General features: G+C 47.4%; 1 protein-coding gene across 7 annotated transcripts in view; it reads left to right on the top strand.

The window, feature by feature from the left end:
* LOC119974729 (CAP-Gly domain-containing linker protein 4-like) overlaps positions 1 to 18,657 on the top strand; it is a 513,643-nt gene that overhangs the window by 233,295 nt on the left and 261,691 nt on the right. For 6 of the 7 annotated variants that reach the window (XM_038813915.1, XM_038813928.1, XM_038813946.1 and 3 more), the window contains one exon: positions 6,238 to 6,378. The exons of the other annotated variant lie outside the window; for it this stretch is intronic. In XM_038813915.1, the coding sequence (XP_038669843.1) occupies positions 6,238 to 6,378 (141 nt within the window). The remainder of the gene's footprint in view (positions 1 to 6,237; positions 6,379 to 18,657) is intronic. 7 annotated transcript variants of the gene reach the window in all.

Consider the following 18,657-nt stretch of genomic DNA (forward strand, 5'->3'; position numbering starts at 1 on the left):
AAGGGGGCGGGTGGATGGGTGGGGGGGGGGCACGAAAAGGGGGAAAATGTACAAACTTAACTCTGTCCTGTTGGAATGTGGTGTTATTGTTTATGTTTGGAGTAAAATATTTTTTTAACAGCCTCATAACGCCAGGGACCCACGTTTGATTTCCGTCTTGCATGACTGTGTGGAGTGTGCACTTTGTCCCATGTCAAAGAACATAGAAAATTACAGCACAGGAACACGCCCTTTGGCCCTCCCAGCCTGCGCCGATCCAGATCCATTATCTAAACCTGTCGCCTATTTTCCAAACACCTACTTCCCTCTGTTCCCCGCCCATTCATATATCTGTCTAGATGCATCTTAAATGATGCTATCATGCCCGCCTCTACCACCTCCGCTGGCAAAGTGTTCCAGGCACCCACCACCCTCTGCATAAAAAACATTCCACGTACATCTCCCTTAAACTTTCCCCCTCTCACCTTGAAATCGTGACCCCTTGTAATTGACACCCCACTCTTGGAAAAAGCTTGTTGCTATCCACCCTGTCCATACCTCTCATAATTTTGCAGACCGCAATCAGGTACCCCCTGAACCTCCGTCTTTCCAACTAAAACAATCCTAATCTACTCAACCTTTCTTCATAGCTAGCACTCTCCGTACCAGGCAGCATCCTGGTGAACCTCCTCTGCACCCTCTCTAAAGCATCCACATCCTTCTGGTAATGTGGCGACCAGAACTGCACGCAGTATTCCAAATGTGGCCTAACCAAAGTCCTATACAACTGTAACATGACCTGCCGACTCTTGTACTCAATACCCCGTCCGATGAAGGCAAGCATGCTGTTTGCCTTCTTGACCATTCCATTAACCTGCGTTGCCACCTTCAGGGTACAATGGACCTGGACTCCCGGATCTCTCTGTACATCAATTTTCCCCAGGACTCTTCCATTGACTGTATAGTCCGCTCTTGAATTAGATCTTCCAAAATGCATCACCTCGCATTTGCCTGGATTTAACTCCATCTGCCATTTCTCTGCCCAACTCTCCAATCTATCTATATTTTGCTGTATTCTATGACAGTCCTCTCGCTATCTGCAACTCCACCAATCTTAGTATCATCTGCAAACTTGCTTATCAGACCACCTATACCTTCGTCCAGATCATTTATGTATATCACAAACAACAGTGGTCCGAGCACGGATCCCTGTGGAACACCACTGGTCACCTTTCTCCATTTTGAGACACTCCCTTCCACCACTACTCTCTGTCTCCTGTTGCCTAGCCAGTTCTTTATCCATCTAGCTAGTACACCCTGAACCCCATGCAACTTCACTTTTTCCATCAACCTGCCATGGGAAACTTTATCAAACGCCTTACTGAAGTCCATGTATATGACATCTACAGCCCTTCCCTCATCAATTAACTTTGTCAATTAACATAGAACATAGAGAAATACAGCACAGAACAGGCCCTTCGGCCCACGATGTTATGCCGAACTTTTGTCCAAGGTTAATCATAGATCATAGAATTTTGGACACTAAGGGCAATTTATCATGGCCAATCCACCTGCACATCTTTGGACTGTGGGAGGAAACCGGAGCACCCGGAGGAAACCCACGCACACACGGGGAGGATGTGCAGACTCCACACAGACAGTGACCCAAGCCGAAATCGAACCTGGAGATGTGAAGCAATTGTGCTATCCACAATGCTACCGTGCTGCCAAACATCTAGAACATCTAGTTCTTTCACAGTAATGTAATTTATCAACAAGATCAACACTTGGAAAGTTAACTGACCAATAATCTCTGTTGCCACCTGCTGGTTGGAGGTCATATCAATAACTATATACATTGATTTTTATTTATAAATTTAGAGTACTCAATTATTTTTTCTCCAATTAAGGGGCAATTTAGTGTGGCCAAATGGGTTGTGGGGTGAAATCCACGCAGACATGGGGCAAATGTGCAAACTCCACACGGACAGTGACGGGATTCGAACCCGGGTCCTCAGTGCTGCAGTCCCAGTGCTAACCACTGCGCCACATGCCGCCCTACTATATACATTGATAGATAACTATACACAAAACTGCACAGGCATATCACCACATCCCCCTTCCTTTGGAGGTGTTAACATTTATAGATTTGTACATGTTGCATGTTTGAAATGTAACTGTGCTTTACAAAACATGATCTGCATACTAATTTTAAACAAGTCACATATACAAGTGTAACTGTTTTACAAAACATAATATGCCTGATAATTTTAAACGTGTCCCATGTGCACAGTTCATTACATGTTCAGAACGACATTGTCTGATTGGTCTTCTGAACCTTGACCAGATCCTCCATCTCACTTTAGCTTTCGGAAGACTGTTTTCTGGCTGGTCTTTTTTGCATTACCAACTTTTTCGACCTTTTGATATGATGCTTCCTACTCCGGCTCTGTGTGTTTTCTTGCATATCGGCCGTATTGCCGATGCTTGTGTCTTCATTGTTAAAGGTGCTACCCGGTTGTCCAACTGTGTCATCAACTCCTCTTCTCTTCCCCTTCTCATTTGAATGATCCGCTGATTGCGTCTCCTTTTTTAAAAATTCTAGTGACATCCTTGTTGCTGCTGGACTCTGCCATGAGATTAACCGGTTCTGGACCCCTTGTTGCAATGGCTGCTTCTGGATCTTTTGCTGTGAATGCTGACTCTGGCTCTTTATCATAATAGCTGATTCTGAGGCCGTTGCTGGATTGAGGAGTTTTAGTTGATCCATAGTGCTAGTGATCGAACACTGTGCTGCATGCCCCTCAACTGGTGAGGCATCCACAGTCGGCATACCTTTGGACGCTTTTGTAGTTGTAGTCAAGTCTGTGACTTCAGGAATGATCTACAAATCTTCGCATTTCAGTGTCTTAGCTGGATCAATGTCCTCAATATTAAGTGTTGCTTCTGGAATTTGTTTTGCATATTTTGGCCTCAATTAGCGGTTCAACCTCATCTAATACGATGATATATGCTTCATCTTTTGTTGGAGAACTGATTGTTGTCTCATTTTCATCTGATGTGACGATACATTCTTCATCATGGGCAGCACGGTAGCATAGTGGTTAGCACAATTGCTTCACAGCTCCAGGGTCCCAGGTTCAATTCCCGGCTTGGGTCACTGTCTGTGTGGAGTCTGCACGTTCTCCCCGTGTGTGTGCGTGGGTTTCCTCCGGGTGCTCCGGTTTCCTCCCACAGTCCAAAGATGTGCAAGTTAGGTGGATTGGACATGATAAATTGCCCTTAGTGTCCAAAATTGCCCTTAGTGTTGGGTGGGGTTACTGGGTTATGGGGATAGGGTGGAGGTGTTAACCTTGGGTAGGGTGCTCTTTCCAGGAGCCGGTGCAGACTCGATGGGCCAAATGGCCTCCTTCTGCACTGTAAATTCTATGATGATCTTTCATTGGAGAACTGGACGAAGATGTATCCATCTGCTCTTACTGCAAGTCTTTTGGTGGAGTGGCCTCGAGTATTGGGGAATCCACTGCGGGAACCATTCCTTGGGCATAAGATGATTCATTGTATTGCTCTGGAGCTAATCTCTCCAGAATGGGGATTATTTCTTCAGTTACAATTGCTCGCAATTGATGTGCTCTCATTTGATGGGTCTGCTGCTGCAAATCAACTTTCAGCTTCTGCGTATGCCACCTTAAAGCTTTCACACTTATCATTGTCCTGTGCAGACTGTGTGCCCCTTGTGATCACCTCAAAAAGCAAAGAACAAAACAGCATAGGAACAGGCCCTTCGGCCCTCAAAGCCAGCGCCAACCATGGTGCCTGCCTAAACTAAAACCGTCTGCACTTACGGAGTCCATATCCTTCCATTCCCACCCTATTCATATATTTGTCTAGATGTCGCTTAAATGCCGCTATCGTACCTGCTCCCACTACCTCCCCAGGCAGCGCGTTCCATATATTTACCACCCTCTGTATAAAAAACTTGCCTCACACATCTGTTCTAAAGTTTTCCCCATGCACTTTAAACCTATGTCCCTTAGTACTTGACTCTCCTACCCTAAGAAAGAGCATCTGACTATCCACCCTGTCCTTGCCACTGATAATCTTGTAGACCTCTATCAGGTCGCCTCTCAACCTCATGGTTCCAGTGAGAACAGACTGAGTTTATCTAACCTCTCCTCGTAGCTAATACCCTCCATACCAGGCACCATCCTAGTAAACCGCTTCTGTACCCTCTCCAAAGCATCCACATCCTTCTGGTAGTGTGGTGACTAGAATAGCGTCCTCTTCTGGCTCATCATTTGAGTCTCCACTTTCCTCATTGTAATCATGGTTGTTTTTTTTTTAGAACAGTACAGCACAGAACAGGCCCCTCGGCCCTAGATGTTGTGCCGAGCAATGGTCACCCTACTTAAACCCACGTAACCCGTATACCCATAACCCAACAATCCCCCCATTAACCTTACACTACGGGCAATTTAGCATGGCCAATCCACCTAACCCGCACATCTTTGGACTGTGGGAGGAAACCGGAGCACCCGGAGGAAACCCACGCACACACGGGGAGGACGTGCGGACTCCACACAGATGGTGATCCAGCCGGGAATCGAACCTGGGATCCTGGAGCTGTGAAGCATTGATGCTAACCACCATGCTACCATGAGGCCCGTTGTAATTATGTTGTAATTATCATCATTGTAACCATCATCGGAGTCATCATCATCTTCAATGGCTTTTCCTGTAAAGTATGACATTGCATGTAGAATCATATGTTCATGCAAGAAGTGACCAATTTCAAAGTCAGCAGCGAGTCTTGCTGCAGGACTTTCATTCAACTCTCCATGTTCTGGAACTTCAGGACGACTGAAGAAATTGATGAAAGGAACAGTTTTCGTAACTGTTCTACCAGTGTCCCGACCTTTATGCTTCTGCTTTGTTTTAATGGTTTTCAGTGCAACGTATTTTCCTTTGTTCCAGTTGATGTGGTACCCTGTGCATCCCGCGGTTTCTTGTTCATCAAAGAATAAAAAGTCTTGCAACTAGGCAGCACGGTAGTATAGTGATGAGCAAAATTGCTTCACAGCTCCAGGGTCCCAGGTTCGATTCCCGGCTTGGGTCACTGTCTGTGCGGAGTCTGCACGTTCTCCCCGTGTGTGCGTGGGTTTCCTCTGGGTGCTCCGGTTTTCTCGCACAGTCCAAAGATGTGCAGGTTAGGTGGATTAGCCATGCTAAATTGCCCTTAGTGTCCGGAATTGCCCTTAGTGTTGGGTGGCATTACTGGCTTATGGGGATAGGGTGGGGGTGTGGGCTTGGTAGGGTGCTTTTTCCAAGAGCCAGTGCAGACTCGATGGGCCGAATGGCCTCCTTCTGCACTGTAAATTCTATGATTCTATGAACTCCATCTGGTATGTTTTTGCGAGTACCTCATTTGTGAAATACTCATTTGGTTCAAACTTAAACTCGAGATAAAAGCTCATTGGCTGTCCAGGCTCTAAATATTTTACATTTACATCTTGCAGGTAGATGCTTTGAGATAGACTCATCATGCTCCTGTATCATGTCACTGAGCAAATTCAAATATTTGAAGTCTGTTAACCAGAATTCAGTAATTCCCTTTGGATCCTCCATCTCTTCATCTGGTTTATTTTACGCCACTTTGACTTTTGCTTGTTTCTCATCGGATAACTCCACAATGATATCTTGTTGCAAGTCGCAATGATCCTAGTCGCAGTGCTGTCTGGAATGTACAGCCGCTCAACTAGGTTCAGGGCTTCATATCTGTCTGCTCCTACGATGGACTCGCGTTCCGTGTCCATAATGGAAAATGGTATGATGTGACTTCTGCTATATACCCATGCTTCGAGTTCACATGCTCCCGGCATTGCAATCTCATTCCCATTGTAGTCTTTCAGCAGTCTTGTTGATGAGACCATCAATTCACGCGACACGTGGTTAGAAGTGAACAGTGGTTTTAATCGTCTTACAACAGAGTCAGCCTGTGACACGATGAACTCCAGATGAACTGGCAGGCAGGCTCTCAGCATCAACCTTTATACATCCGGTTAGGGGGGATGAGCCGTTGGTGGAGCCAAGGGTGGAGCCCAGTACAAACTCCCGTACACTCCCAGTGCATCTCCCCCTAGTGGCAGAGCAGCGCAACTGCTCGTGTGCCGAACTTACAGAGACATAGTAATACAGTGTGAATTACGCTACTGTGGTTCACTACACTTGTTTCATCGACGGTTTCGGTTTAACTCGCAGCCCGTTCGGATCGGACAAATTGAGAAGGTTAGCCCTCGTTCCCGTGTCAAGCTTGCATTTGAACAATGTGGCATTCAGCATCACTGCAACGTCCATCTGTCTTCGATGGTATCATCATCACTATCACTATTGCCACAACAGGTTAGTAAGAATTCCTTACTCTGCATATTCGGACTCATCGTGTCCTGAGTCGAAATCAGATCAAAGAAAAACAGGTCTTTAAGGACATCTCATCAATTGAGTTGACTGATCCTGTTTGGTCCACTGCTGGCATCGAAAACATTGCTTCGCAAAGTGATTTGTTCGGCCATACTTGGAACACACCTTCCCAAATGCTGGACATTGCTGTGGCCCATGTTGATTGCCACATCGCTGGCATAAAATGGCAGATCCGGTCGGCCGCTTAAAATGGCCACCCGTACTGAGGCCACATTTTTTATTCAACTGCATCACAGTGCTGATGGCATTTGGGCCTTCTTCCAGATTGGCCCCAAAATGTTTCAGGTTGAACGTACTAATTTTCTGTGCAGCCAACTCACTTGCATGACAAATCTTGATAGCATTTTCTAATTGAAGCTCTTCTTCGCTCAATAGCCTCTCACGTAGCTTATCATTCGATGTCCGGAACACTATCTGATGACGGATTATCGACGGCTTTAAAGTAATAAAATTACACAACTGTGTCTTCAACCGCAGGTCGGTTAAAAAACTATCAAAAGATTCGCCTGATTTTTGGGTACGGGTGCAAATTATATAACGTTCAAAGGTTTCATTTTTCTTTGGAAAGCAATGCCGATCAAAGTACTTTATGACTTCATCGAAGCTCTTGCTTTCCTCTTCACTGTCGAACATGAAGGTATTGTAAATTTCTATTGCTTGAGGACCTGCTACCGTGAGCAGCAACATTGATTGAAATCTCTTGTAATTAAAAGAAAATCTTTGGAAGGTGGGAGGAGGGGAGAAATGGCAAACATTCAAGACGTGAGGAGGAAATTGAATTATTCCAAGGTGACAGGCAGAAAATATCCCATAGAAATGCTGGGTTTGCGAAAAATGAAGTGTTCAAATGCCTCTATACTTAAATAAATAACAAAGCATGTTGAATGAATGACACAGTTTAGAAAATACAACATGCAGAGCATGCTGATTTATTTTTCAAAAGAATTTCACCATTATGCATTTAAAAAATAGTATTAAGGATTATAATAATGATTTTGATTATTTTTCAAATATTTCAATATGTGGGTACTGGCTTGTAAAGATTTCTTAGCCGGGTAGTGCAAGGAAATAGATATTAAATTTTCACACCTTGTCATGCTAACTTTAATCATCCTTGCAGTCAAGCTCTGTAATTCTCTGAAGCTAGTAGCCCCAGTGGTATCAACAATCACTGTTTAAACAAAATGCATCCTAAAATTAACTGTAGCAAATGGTGCATAAGGACATTATTGTTAATCTAAACTTTTGTTTTCAGAAGGTGTTTTTATAATGAGACTCCCTCGTCAGTGTTTGTAATGAAATCTTTGCCAATATGGTGATTACCTGTGATCGCATATGACAGATTGTGTAGCTGTACACAGATATTTATTGGATTATTCAATGGGACTTCATTTTCTCTCTTTATAGATCAAAGTAGGTCATTCCAAATCCAACAACTGTAACTGATGCCTCTTGAGGGATCATTATTACATTTATCACGAACATGGGCACATGAAATGACTGGAGTCATAGACCTCCTGCTGGATTCTCCATTCCTGAGACACAGGACGTGATCCACCAGCCACTTTGCGCTATCCCTTGAGCGCAGTGCCCGGTGAATGCTGGAGAGCCCTCTCGCGGGCTTCCTGACAGTCCTCATGCCTCATGGGAGTCACCCAAGTCCCGTGAGGTGTCGGAGTCTGAATCCCGCCCTCAGGGGCAGGACCAAACGGCACGCACCGAAGCCGGTTTGAAACCTGTTTCAGCAAACTTTCCTGGGATTCACCTCCCTCGCGCGATCCACCACCCTCTCCAGCGAGGCCGCAGCCGGGCACCGTTCAGCACTGGTCCACACAAACGTCTTCCATATGGAATGCCACCGGGGGGGGGGGGGGGGGGGGGGGGTCTCGCTGGCTATTGGAGACCCCTGGATGGTCAGGTCAGTGCAGGGTGACCTCCTGGCCCTCTCACTGCCTAGATGGCAGTGCCGAGCTGGCAGGAGCACTGCCCAGGTGCCAGGGTGGCACTGCCGAGGGTCAGGGGCTGATAGGGGCCATGTCCATGAATGGAAGGTGGAGGGGGGGGGTCTGAACAGTGTGAGTTTGCAGGGCACATAAGTAGGGGCCTTGGGAGTTTTGAGGGGTGACGGGTGTGGGTCCTGGAAGGGAGGGGATGCTCTAAGGGGTCTTGGGAGGGTCTGAAGAGGGGGAGCCCCAGGAACCTCCATAGCGGGGAGTCCTCACTTGGGGTGTATGGGGTAGTGCCCATATGTGTGGAGGGTGACATTGCCCATGGTTGGGGGGGACCCACAAGCTCACGGAGACATCAGGGTACCTTTTCATAAAGGCGGGCCGATCTCTGAGTTCAGCTCCCCAGTGCTAAAAAAAATTATGAGTGTGGGCTAAACCAGTGAGAAACTCCGCAGGGCCCGAAAATGTGACTACATGTCATTGAATAACGGTGGGGAACTCGTTGGCGGAGCCAGTGGGAAACTCCCTTAAAAATGTGGCACAAATGAACTCAGAAATGTTTCCAGAGAATTGCGCCCTTTAGTGCTGACACCGGGGCAGGATTCGTGGACTTCCACGACAGCAAAACTGCCGCCGCACCTGGACCGGTTCAGTGACCGTTAAGGGGCTAGCACTGGCGCCACGTGGAACACAATCGATTCCAATGAGAAACTGTGAATTCGCTGATTTTGCGATTGACACTCAGGAGGCTGACAAGCTGCAGCCGCATATACACGCTGCACTTCCCACACACACGATCCCAGCCAACAAGATGGCGGCAAAGAGAGCGGCACCCCATTTTATGGACGCCGAGCTTGAAACTGTCCTGGATTTGGTGGAGGAGAGGCGGGCCACCCTGTACCCTGGCTCGGGAAGGAGGCTACCAGCCGCTGCCGTTTGCCGTGCCTGGGCGCAGGTAACAAGCGTTCAGCGCCACCAGCAACACGATTTAGACCGGCCTGCAACGTAGGAAGAAACTGCACAACCACCTCAGGCCAGGGTGAGTAGGCAGAACTGTGCCATTGGCACGAACCTCCAATCTACACACTTGTAACCACCACCCCCAACCTGAAGGGAGACCGAACCCCCACCATACCTGCCGTCATGGGCGTGTACCCTGGCCATTGAAGCCACTACCTACCCACCCGCTGGGCTGCATGCGTTGGACTGTCGTTTCCTGTCCCCCCCACCCAAGGAGATGGCCGCCCATAACCACCTGAAGCGGGAGTAAACTGGAGGAGGACTGCTGGACCTGCATCCCTTCACCGTGGCTGAGCAGATGGGTCTCAACGTGGTCGGCAGCCCAGAGGAAAAGGATGTCGCTGGGGTGGAGGTCGGCCGCCGGCGAGGAAGACACTCTGCTTAGTAGCCACGTGTGTCAACCTCGTCCCTTACACCACTCTCAACATCCTCACCTCAATCCACCCCCTCACCCCCACACCACCGTCACTTCTACACCCCTCTCACCCATACCCCCAATTCCACCCTCACCCCAAATCACCCTTACCACCACTCGCCCCCTGACCTGCAGTCTAATAATGCTTCTTGCCTTGTGTCTTGCAGGACCTGCTGGTGATGGGGTGGGTCCATCTGATGTTCCCTGCCCCCAGCCAGTGCCACAGCCTGAGCTCCCCATGTGCTGAACAGATGGAAGCCCTCGGCGCGAGACCCAAGACACCCCATAGGTCAAGCCCGGGGATGTCATAGATTTCCTGTCACTGCTGTCTCCAACACCCTCCACACTCCCAGAGTCACTCACCTCGGTTGGGCACTTTAATGAGGAGGCATACCCTCTGGTGCGCACCACACCGATGGTCCGGTACAACAGGCGGAGATAGGAACCCGAAGGGGGTAGACGGTCGGAGGGCGGGCCGATCCCAGGAACTTGCTGCCGCCAGTCGCGTTTCGGGCTTTTGGAAAGGACAGTCCTATCTATAGTGGAGATGCTGTCACAGAGGCAGGGACTACATGAGGGGATGTCGGCAAGCATCCCGCACCTGAGGAATCCAACCGTGTGCAAGAGCAGAAGGTGGTGGTGTCCACTATGCGTGCCACCCAGGCCAACACCGCACAGGTGGTGGCCAAGGTGGAGGCGTCGGGGTGTGGGGGGGGGGGGGGGGGGGGGGTGAGGGCTAAGCTATGGTTCAGCATGTCTAAGGCCTGAGGCTTTCTGTGCAGGCACTGGCTGAGGTCCAGGGCTGCTGTCTCACAGGAAGCCATGTGCCAGAGCTACTTGGACATTGCAGCGGTGCACCTGAGCGAGGCCCAGTCACAGCAGGCTGATAACGTCGGTGACATTGCCAAGGCACTGGCCAGCATGGTGCAGACACAGAGGAAGGTGGCCCAGTACCAGAGGGACATGGAACACATAAGACCAGTGTCACTCTGCAGAACCAACACCAAGGTAGATGGTCTGAGGGGTGCGCAGGAAGATGGCTGCCTTGCAGGCCACGGCAATGGCAGTCCATGCCTGGATACCGCCCCAGTTCTGTGGGTGGTCACCCCGGTCACATTTCCTGTTACCCCTGTTAGAGGCATGGTACTCTGAGACAGATGGCACATTCACGGTTAGGAGAGGCACATGAGTCCTGTAGATTAGTCGTCAAAAAGTTATTGAGGGGGTGATATTGAATGAGCTCGGTTCCTTTACTAATGGTGCGCATTCGGGCAAGAATCCATAAAGCTTAGATGCTGCATGCATATGGTCTTACTTGGCATCTGATCCTTATAGATGTATGCCAAAATGGATGCAGGCTCCAAGAACCAATGGCCACGTCGGGTAGCATGGGCCCTACAAACCTCCATTTTCCCACTTCATTGGTCATGGTGTTCAAGGGAGCTGACATGACTTGTACATTTTGTGTCACTCCCAGGTGCCAGAGATATTTGAGAGAGATCAGCGCTTAGAAGACTTGCTCCTTGGTGATAAGGAACACCCTTAAATATGTGGCTAATGACACCTTTTCATTGTTCACAGAGTGCATCTGAGGTATAATGTAGGACATTTAACTACAAGATCCCTAACACAGTATAAGGTCTTTTGTTCTATCTTCTAAGATAAGTCAAAAGTCCAAAATACAACTTTTATTTGCTAATTATTCACCTTAATACACTTGGATAAAACTGAATCAAAACATTGATCAAAAATAATACATAAACTGGTTCGAACATAGCGAAAAGCATAAAACAAAATGCATAAGAAAAGTATAAAGAAAATTACTTCAACAAAGTAAAACGATAGACGGTTCAAAAATTCATGAAAGCATATATTCGGAACATCCCTTAACCACGAGGTCTTACTATTAAGGAAATGCTTATCGATGGTCAAATCCCTTATTCACTCTCATTGGTTTCAAATTCTCAGCTGGGACCTCCTGATTGTTTCAAATAAATGTCTGTCACTTAGAATATGATTTGTTTTTTTAAAAATTTAGAGTACCCAATAATTTTTTCCAATTAAGGGGCAATTTAGGGTGGCCAATCCACCTTTCCTGCACATCTTTGGGTTGTGGAGGTGAAACCCACGCAGACACGGGGAGAACGTGCAAACTCCACATGGACAGTGAGCCAGGGCCGGGGTTCGAACCCGGGTCCTCAGCTGTAGGCAGCAATGCTAAACACTGTGTCACCGTGCTGCCCTCGAATATGATTGTTAATCAAACATTGGTCATCACTTAAGATTTACTAATTTCCATCCAAGTTAATTCAGTGTCTACGTGTGCCGCCTTACGAGGATGAGGTGCTTGCATCATGACTGGCCATTAACCTTGCTGTTGCTAAGAATTTGATATATTTTCATTACTAAATGCAATGGAATACAATGGTCTATTCATTACATGAAACATTTATAAAACATTTGATGAAACAATGTCTGGATTTCTGCAGATATGGCACCAAAGTTCAAAAGTTTATTCATTATCTGAAACAATGACTATCCTTTTGCAGACAGGGTGTTTTTGAATAATTCTGTTCTCTAGCTATATACTCAATCAATCCTTAAAGGCACCAAATAAATCAATGAATCAATAAATCAATAATCTATCATATAGCAAACCATTGGCTTCTTAAAGATGCATTTCAGATGTTTGGACTGATGTCAGACAGGGCATGCCAATACTCACCATAGAGGGTGTCCCACATCATCATTGTTTCCTGTGCCCTAATGCTCCAAATAGTGGATGTTTTGTTTGAATGAGATGTGGAGTAGTCCCTGACAAGGAGGACGTTGAAGGGGATGAATCTGTGAGGGCAAGAATTCAGACGAACTGCATGGGGATGCCTTTTCATAGGCACAACATGGAAAATACACACTTGACAATCTCATAGCTATGAGATTACAGGAGGAATACGATGAAGACAAGCTGACATGAACCCAACCCTCTTCCGGGTGCCAAGCTGTCAGTGACAGGGTGCCCGGATGCCAGAATGGCATTGCCAGGGTTCAGGCCGAGGGCGGGGATGGCTTGCCAGGTTCAGAGGTGTTCCTGCGGGTCTCCCCAAGGTTGGGGGGGCGGGGTGGTGGCGGGTGGAAAATGCGGGGCGGGGGACCTGAAGGGGGGGGGGGGTGGAAATCGGGGCTGCTGGACTAATTGATGCCCCGATCGGTGAAAAATCCCTTTAAATGCGGCCTTGGCAGGAAGAAACTCCTCGAGACCAAATATACGGCAAAGTACTGTTAGATAGCGTGGTGTATCTCGGCGCTGCAGCAACAAGAAACACTGCGCTAACCATTCAGCGGGCTTTCACTACAGTCTGCTGAATCACGCCCTTAGTCATTTTTTGGCTGAATTGCGTCTTATGTGTGCCTGAGATGCAAGTGTTAAATGTGCATATTGTCCAGCCATCATGTTCATACAGGAAGTGCCTTTATTCATGTCATTGATGCATACCTGAAGGTGATTCACTGTGATGAGATTGAGTGAGACTGAATGGAACAGATGAACAGGTCGGAGTTAATTGAGGGTACGTCATTTGAACACATTACCTTGTATCACGTTGATTAGCCATTCAATAACTGAGACATGGAGAGGGACAAATACAAAATATATTGACAATAGTGCAGATTATGTACGGTGAACGAACACCAGAGAACCATTGTGCATTCAAATCTTCTTATTTTTCTGAACTCTTTAGATGCAGTCAGACATCTGCAAGGTCTGAAAGGGGTTCCCTAGATTGCTGGGATACGCCCTGCTGGAGCGACTGCTGCTTCCGGATGTGGAAGGGGAGGGAAGAATTTTGGATATATTTTAGTGGCTGGGGGAGCAGGGAGGTGAGCGGGGGTGAAGATCAAGGAGAGTTGGGAATGGAGATCAATTGGGGAGTATGGAGTGAGGCACTGCGAAGGATAAACGGGACCTCCTCTTGTGCAAGGATGAGCCTGATTCAGTTTAAGGTGGTGCACAGGGTGCATATGACTCGGGCAAGAATGAGTGGGTTCTTTCAGGGTGTAGCAGATGAGTGTGAGAGGTGTGGGCGGGGGCCAGTGAATCATGTGCACATGTTTTGGGGTTGTGAAAAATTGGGATGATTCAGGGCAGGAGTGTTCACGGTCTTAGCCAGGATAGTGGGGGAGGGAGTGGACCCGGACCCTTTGGTGGCGATATTTGGGGCTTCAGAGAATCCGGAGCTCATGGAGAGGAGGAAGGCCAATTTCATGGCCTTCGCCTCTCTTCGCCACGGCGACGGATTTTGCTGGAGTGGCGGTCGGCATCGCCACCAGGGGTAGCAGCATTGTTTTATTTATTTTTTAATTTAGATTACCCAATTATTTTTTCCAATTAAGGGGGATTTTAGCGTGGCCAATTCACTTACTCTGCACATTTTTGGGTTGTGGGGGCGAAACCCACGCAGACATGGGGAGAATGTGCAAACTCCACACGGACAGTGACCCAGAGCCGGGATCGAAGCTGGGACCTCAGCGCCGTGAGGCAGCTGTGCTAACCACTAGGCCACCGTGCTGCCCTTGGGTAGCAGCATTGTTGGGTGACCTGTATGACTTCCTGTGGTGAGAGAAGATAAAGTAGGAGTTAAGGGGCTCAGCAGGGGAGTTTGAGAACAGGTGGGGGATGTTTGTGACCGTGTTTGAGGAGCTGTTCGTCGTGGTGGGGGCGGGGAGGGAGGGGGGTGATGATGAGGAGGGGGGGTGGAAAAGGAGAAAAATCTGTACAAACTCTACAGTTGATTGTTGGGAAGAATGGTTCCTGGGGTGTTTATTTGCTGTAGCCTACTTTGATACAAGTTTGAATAAAATGCATTTAAAACAAAAAAGAACTCAGCGACCAACCCAAATGAGTATGCCACCACCGCCACAGACTTCATCAGCAAATGTGTGGACGACTGCGTGCAAAAGAAAGCAATACGTACATTCCCCAACCGGAAACCGGGAGATTGACTCCTTACTGAAGGACAGTTCTGAGGCGTTCAAGTCAGGCGACCCTGACCGATACAAGAAATCCAGGTACGACCTCAGCAAAGCCACCCAAGATGCCAAGAGAGAATATCAGACCAAGCTAGAGTCACAGACTAGCGTTACAGACTCTCGGTTGTGGCAAGACCTAAACAACATAACGGGCTACAAAGCGAAGCCGAGCATTATCTCCGGCAGCAGCGCACCCCTCGCCGATGAACTTAATGAATTCTATGCTCGGTTCAAGCAGGAAACCGTCAATCCGCTGTCGAGTGCCCCAGCAGCCCAAAACACCTCCATATCCACTGTCACAGCTTCCAAAGTCAGATCGGCCTTCCTGAAAGTGAACCCTCGGAAAGCGACGGGTCCGTACTGGATCGCTGGTCGTGTACACAGATCCTGTGCGGACCAGCTGGCAGATGTGTTCACGGACATCTTTAACCTGTCCCTACTCCGCTTCGAGGTTCCCACCTGTTTCAAGAAGACAACCATCATACCGGTGCCAAAGAAGAACCAGGCAACGTGCCTCAATGACTACCATCCAGTGGCCCTGAGATCAGTTTTAATGAAGTGCTTCGAGAGGTTGGTCATGAAGCGCATCAACTCCATTCTCCCAGATCCACTGCCTTGATCCACTGCAATTCACATAACACCACAACCGGTCCACAGCAGCCTCCATCTTTCTGGCCCTACACTCATCCCTAGAGCATCTTGACAACAAGGACTCCTACATCAGACTCCTATTTATTGACTACAGCTCCGCCTTCAACACCATAATCCCAGCCAAGCTCATATCAAAGCCCAAAACCTAGGACTTGGCACCTCACTCTGCAACTGGATCCTCGACTTTCTGACCCACAGACCACAATCAGTAAGAATAAATAACAACACCTCCTCCACAATAGTCCTCAGTACCGGGGCCCTGCAAGGCTGTGTACTTAGCCCCTTACTATACGCCCCGTAAAGACACGGCTGTGTGGCAAATGTTGGTTCCAACTTCATCTACAAATTTGCTGGTGAGACGACCACAGTGGGCAGGATCTCGAATAACGATGAGTCAGAATACAGAAGAGATAGAGAACCTAGTGGAGTGGTGCAACAACAGCAATCTATCCCTCAATGTCAGCAAAACTAAAGAGCTGGTCATTGACTTCAGGAAGCAAAGTACTGTACACACCCCTGTCTTCATCAACAGGTCCGAGGTAGAGATGGTTAACAGCTTCAAATTCCGAGGGGTGCGCATCACCAAAAATATGTCCTTGTCCGCCCACGCGATGCTACAACCAAGAAAGCACAACAGCGCCTATACGTCCTCAGTAAACTAAGGAAATTTGGCATGTCCACACTGACTCTTACCAACTTTTATAGATGCACCATTGAAAGCATCCTATCTGGCTGCATCAAAGCCTGGTATGGCAACTGCTCGGCCCAAGACTGCAAGAAACTTCAGAGTCGTGAACACAGCCCAGTCCATCACACGAACCTGCCTCCCGTCCATTGACTCTATCTACACCTCCCGCTGCCTGGGGAAAGTGGGCCGCATAATCAAAGACCCCTCCCACCTGGCTTACTCACTCTTCCAACTTCTTCCATCGGGCAGGATATACAAAAGTCTGAGAACACGCACGAACAGATTCAAAAACATCTTCTTCCCTGCTGTTACCAGACGCCTAAACGACCCTCTTAAGAACTGACCTGATTAATACTACACTCCTGTATGCTTCACCCAATGTCGGTGTCTGTATTTACATTGTGTTGCCCTATTATGTATTTTTATTTTATTTTAATGTACTAAATGATCTGTTTGAGCTGCTCGCAGAAAAATACTTTTCACTGTACCTCGGTACAAGTGACACAAACAAATCCAATCCAATATAGACACTGACATCGAGTTTCTACAAAGATGCAAGAAAGCAGACAAGATCCCGAAAGGACTAAAGATTAGAAAGAAAGCCAGTACAACCACTTCTGGTTACACTTCCAAGGGATGCATTGATTCCTCAGTGGTTCCATTGATCAGCTTGGTCCATCAGCAAAATTAGATATTTGAATCTAGTTAGCCAAGTTCCATATCAATGACTTAATGAAAAGGTAGACTCATAATCTGCTTACAACTCTACAAACATTCAGTAGATCATCATGCCAAAAGTGATAAAGATTTAAATTTGCAGGGTAATACAATCATCAAACTCACAAGTGTCAACCCACTGTGCATTAAAATAAAAAGTTTTACTCATTTTCTTACTTTTAAAAGCAAAGACAAACAGCTCAATTCAGCCATCGCACTGCGTCCAGTGCAGGGCCGGGTGCTATGGGTGAATCCCATGAGAATCTTCAGCCCATACCATTCACTCCACGTGATATCAAGAAATGGTTGAAGGCACTGGATACTGCACAGGCCACGGTACCTGACAATATTCCAGCAATAGTACTGAAGACTTGTGCTTCAGAACTTGCCACACCCTAGCCAAGCTGTTCCAGCACAGCTACAACACTGGTATCTGACCAGCAATGTGGAAAATTGCTTGTGTGTCTTGTACACAAGAAACAGGACAAATCCAACCCAGCCAATTACCGCCCTATCAGACTACTCTCCAACTACTCTTTGCTCAACAGCAAAGTGATAGAAGGAGTCATCAACAATGTTATCTCGCAGTATTTACTTAGCAATAACCTGCTCAGTTTGGATCCGCCAGGATCACTCAGCTCCTGACCTTATTGAGGCTTGGTTCAAATATGGCCAAAATATCTGAATGACAGAAGTGAGATGAGAGTGACTGCCCTTGACATCAAGGCAGCATTTGACCAGGTATGGCATCAAGGAGCCCAAACTGAACTGCAGCCAATGGAATTCGAAGAAAACTCTTTGCTGGTTGGAGTCATACCTGGCAGAAAGGAAGATAGTTGTGGTGGTTGGAGGTCAATCATCTCAGCTCCAGGACATCATTGCAGGAGTTCCTCAGGGTAGTGTCCCAGATCCAACCATCTTCAGCTGCTTCATCAATGACCTCCCTTCCATTATAAAGTCAGAGGTGGGGATGTTCACAGGTGACTTCATAGCCCCACTCCCCCCACCCCAAACTTGTCCAAGGCACACAAGTCAGGTGTGTAATAGAATATTCTCCATTTTCTGGATGAGTGCGGCTCCAACAACACTCAAGGTGCTCAACGCCATCCAGGACAAAGCAGCCCGCTTGATTTGCTACCCCTTCTACAAGCATTCAATCTCTCCACCACCAACAAACAGTGGTAGCCATGTGAACCATCTACAAGATGCACTGTGCTAACTTGCCAAGATTCCTTAGGCAGCACCTTCCAAACACATGACTACTACGATCTGGAAGGACAAGAGCAGCAGATATCTGGGAACCCAACCACTTGGAGGTTCCCCTCCAAGTCATTCACCAACCCGACTTGGAAATATGACGCCTTCACTGTTGCTGGGTCAAAATCCTGGAACTCTCTCTTGAACAACACAGTGGGTGTACCTACACCTCAGGGACTGCAGCGATTCAATAATGTGTGTTGCTCGTTCTGGGTGAGTGTGCTTAACACTCAATTTGGCTCTGTTTCGTTACTTAGCTTTGGAGTCACCAGGTATCGTTAAGATACCGCCACAAGTTTCAAGGTCAAGTTCAAAGCAATAAAACCATACACCAATTAGTAAGTTCAAACAAGACACGTTTATTATATTACAATAATCTACTAATCATGCATATAAAACTATAAGACTAGGCTAATCCTACCACTAATAGGCTAAATACTTATCTGGATAAGGGGACTGCCGGATCAGGGAACAACGGC

The sequence above is a fragment of the Scyliorhinus canicula genome, chromosome 1, assembly GCF_902713615.1.
Source record: "Scyliorhinus canicula chromosome 1, sScyCan1.1, whole genome shotgun sequence".
Classification (NCBI taxonomy): domain Eukaryota; kingdom Metazoa; phylum Chordata; class Chondrichthyes; order Carcharhiniformes; family Scyliorhinidae; genus Scyliorhinus; species Scyliorhinus canicula.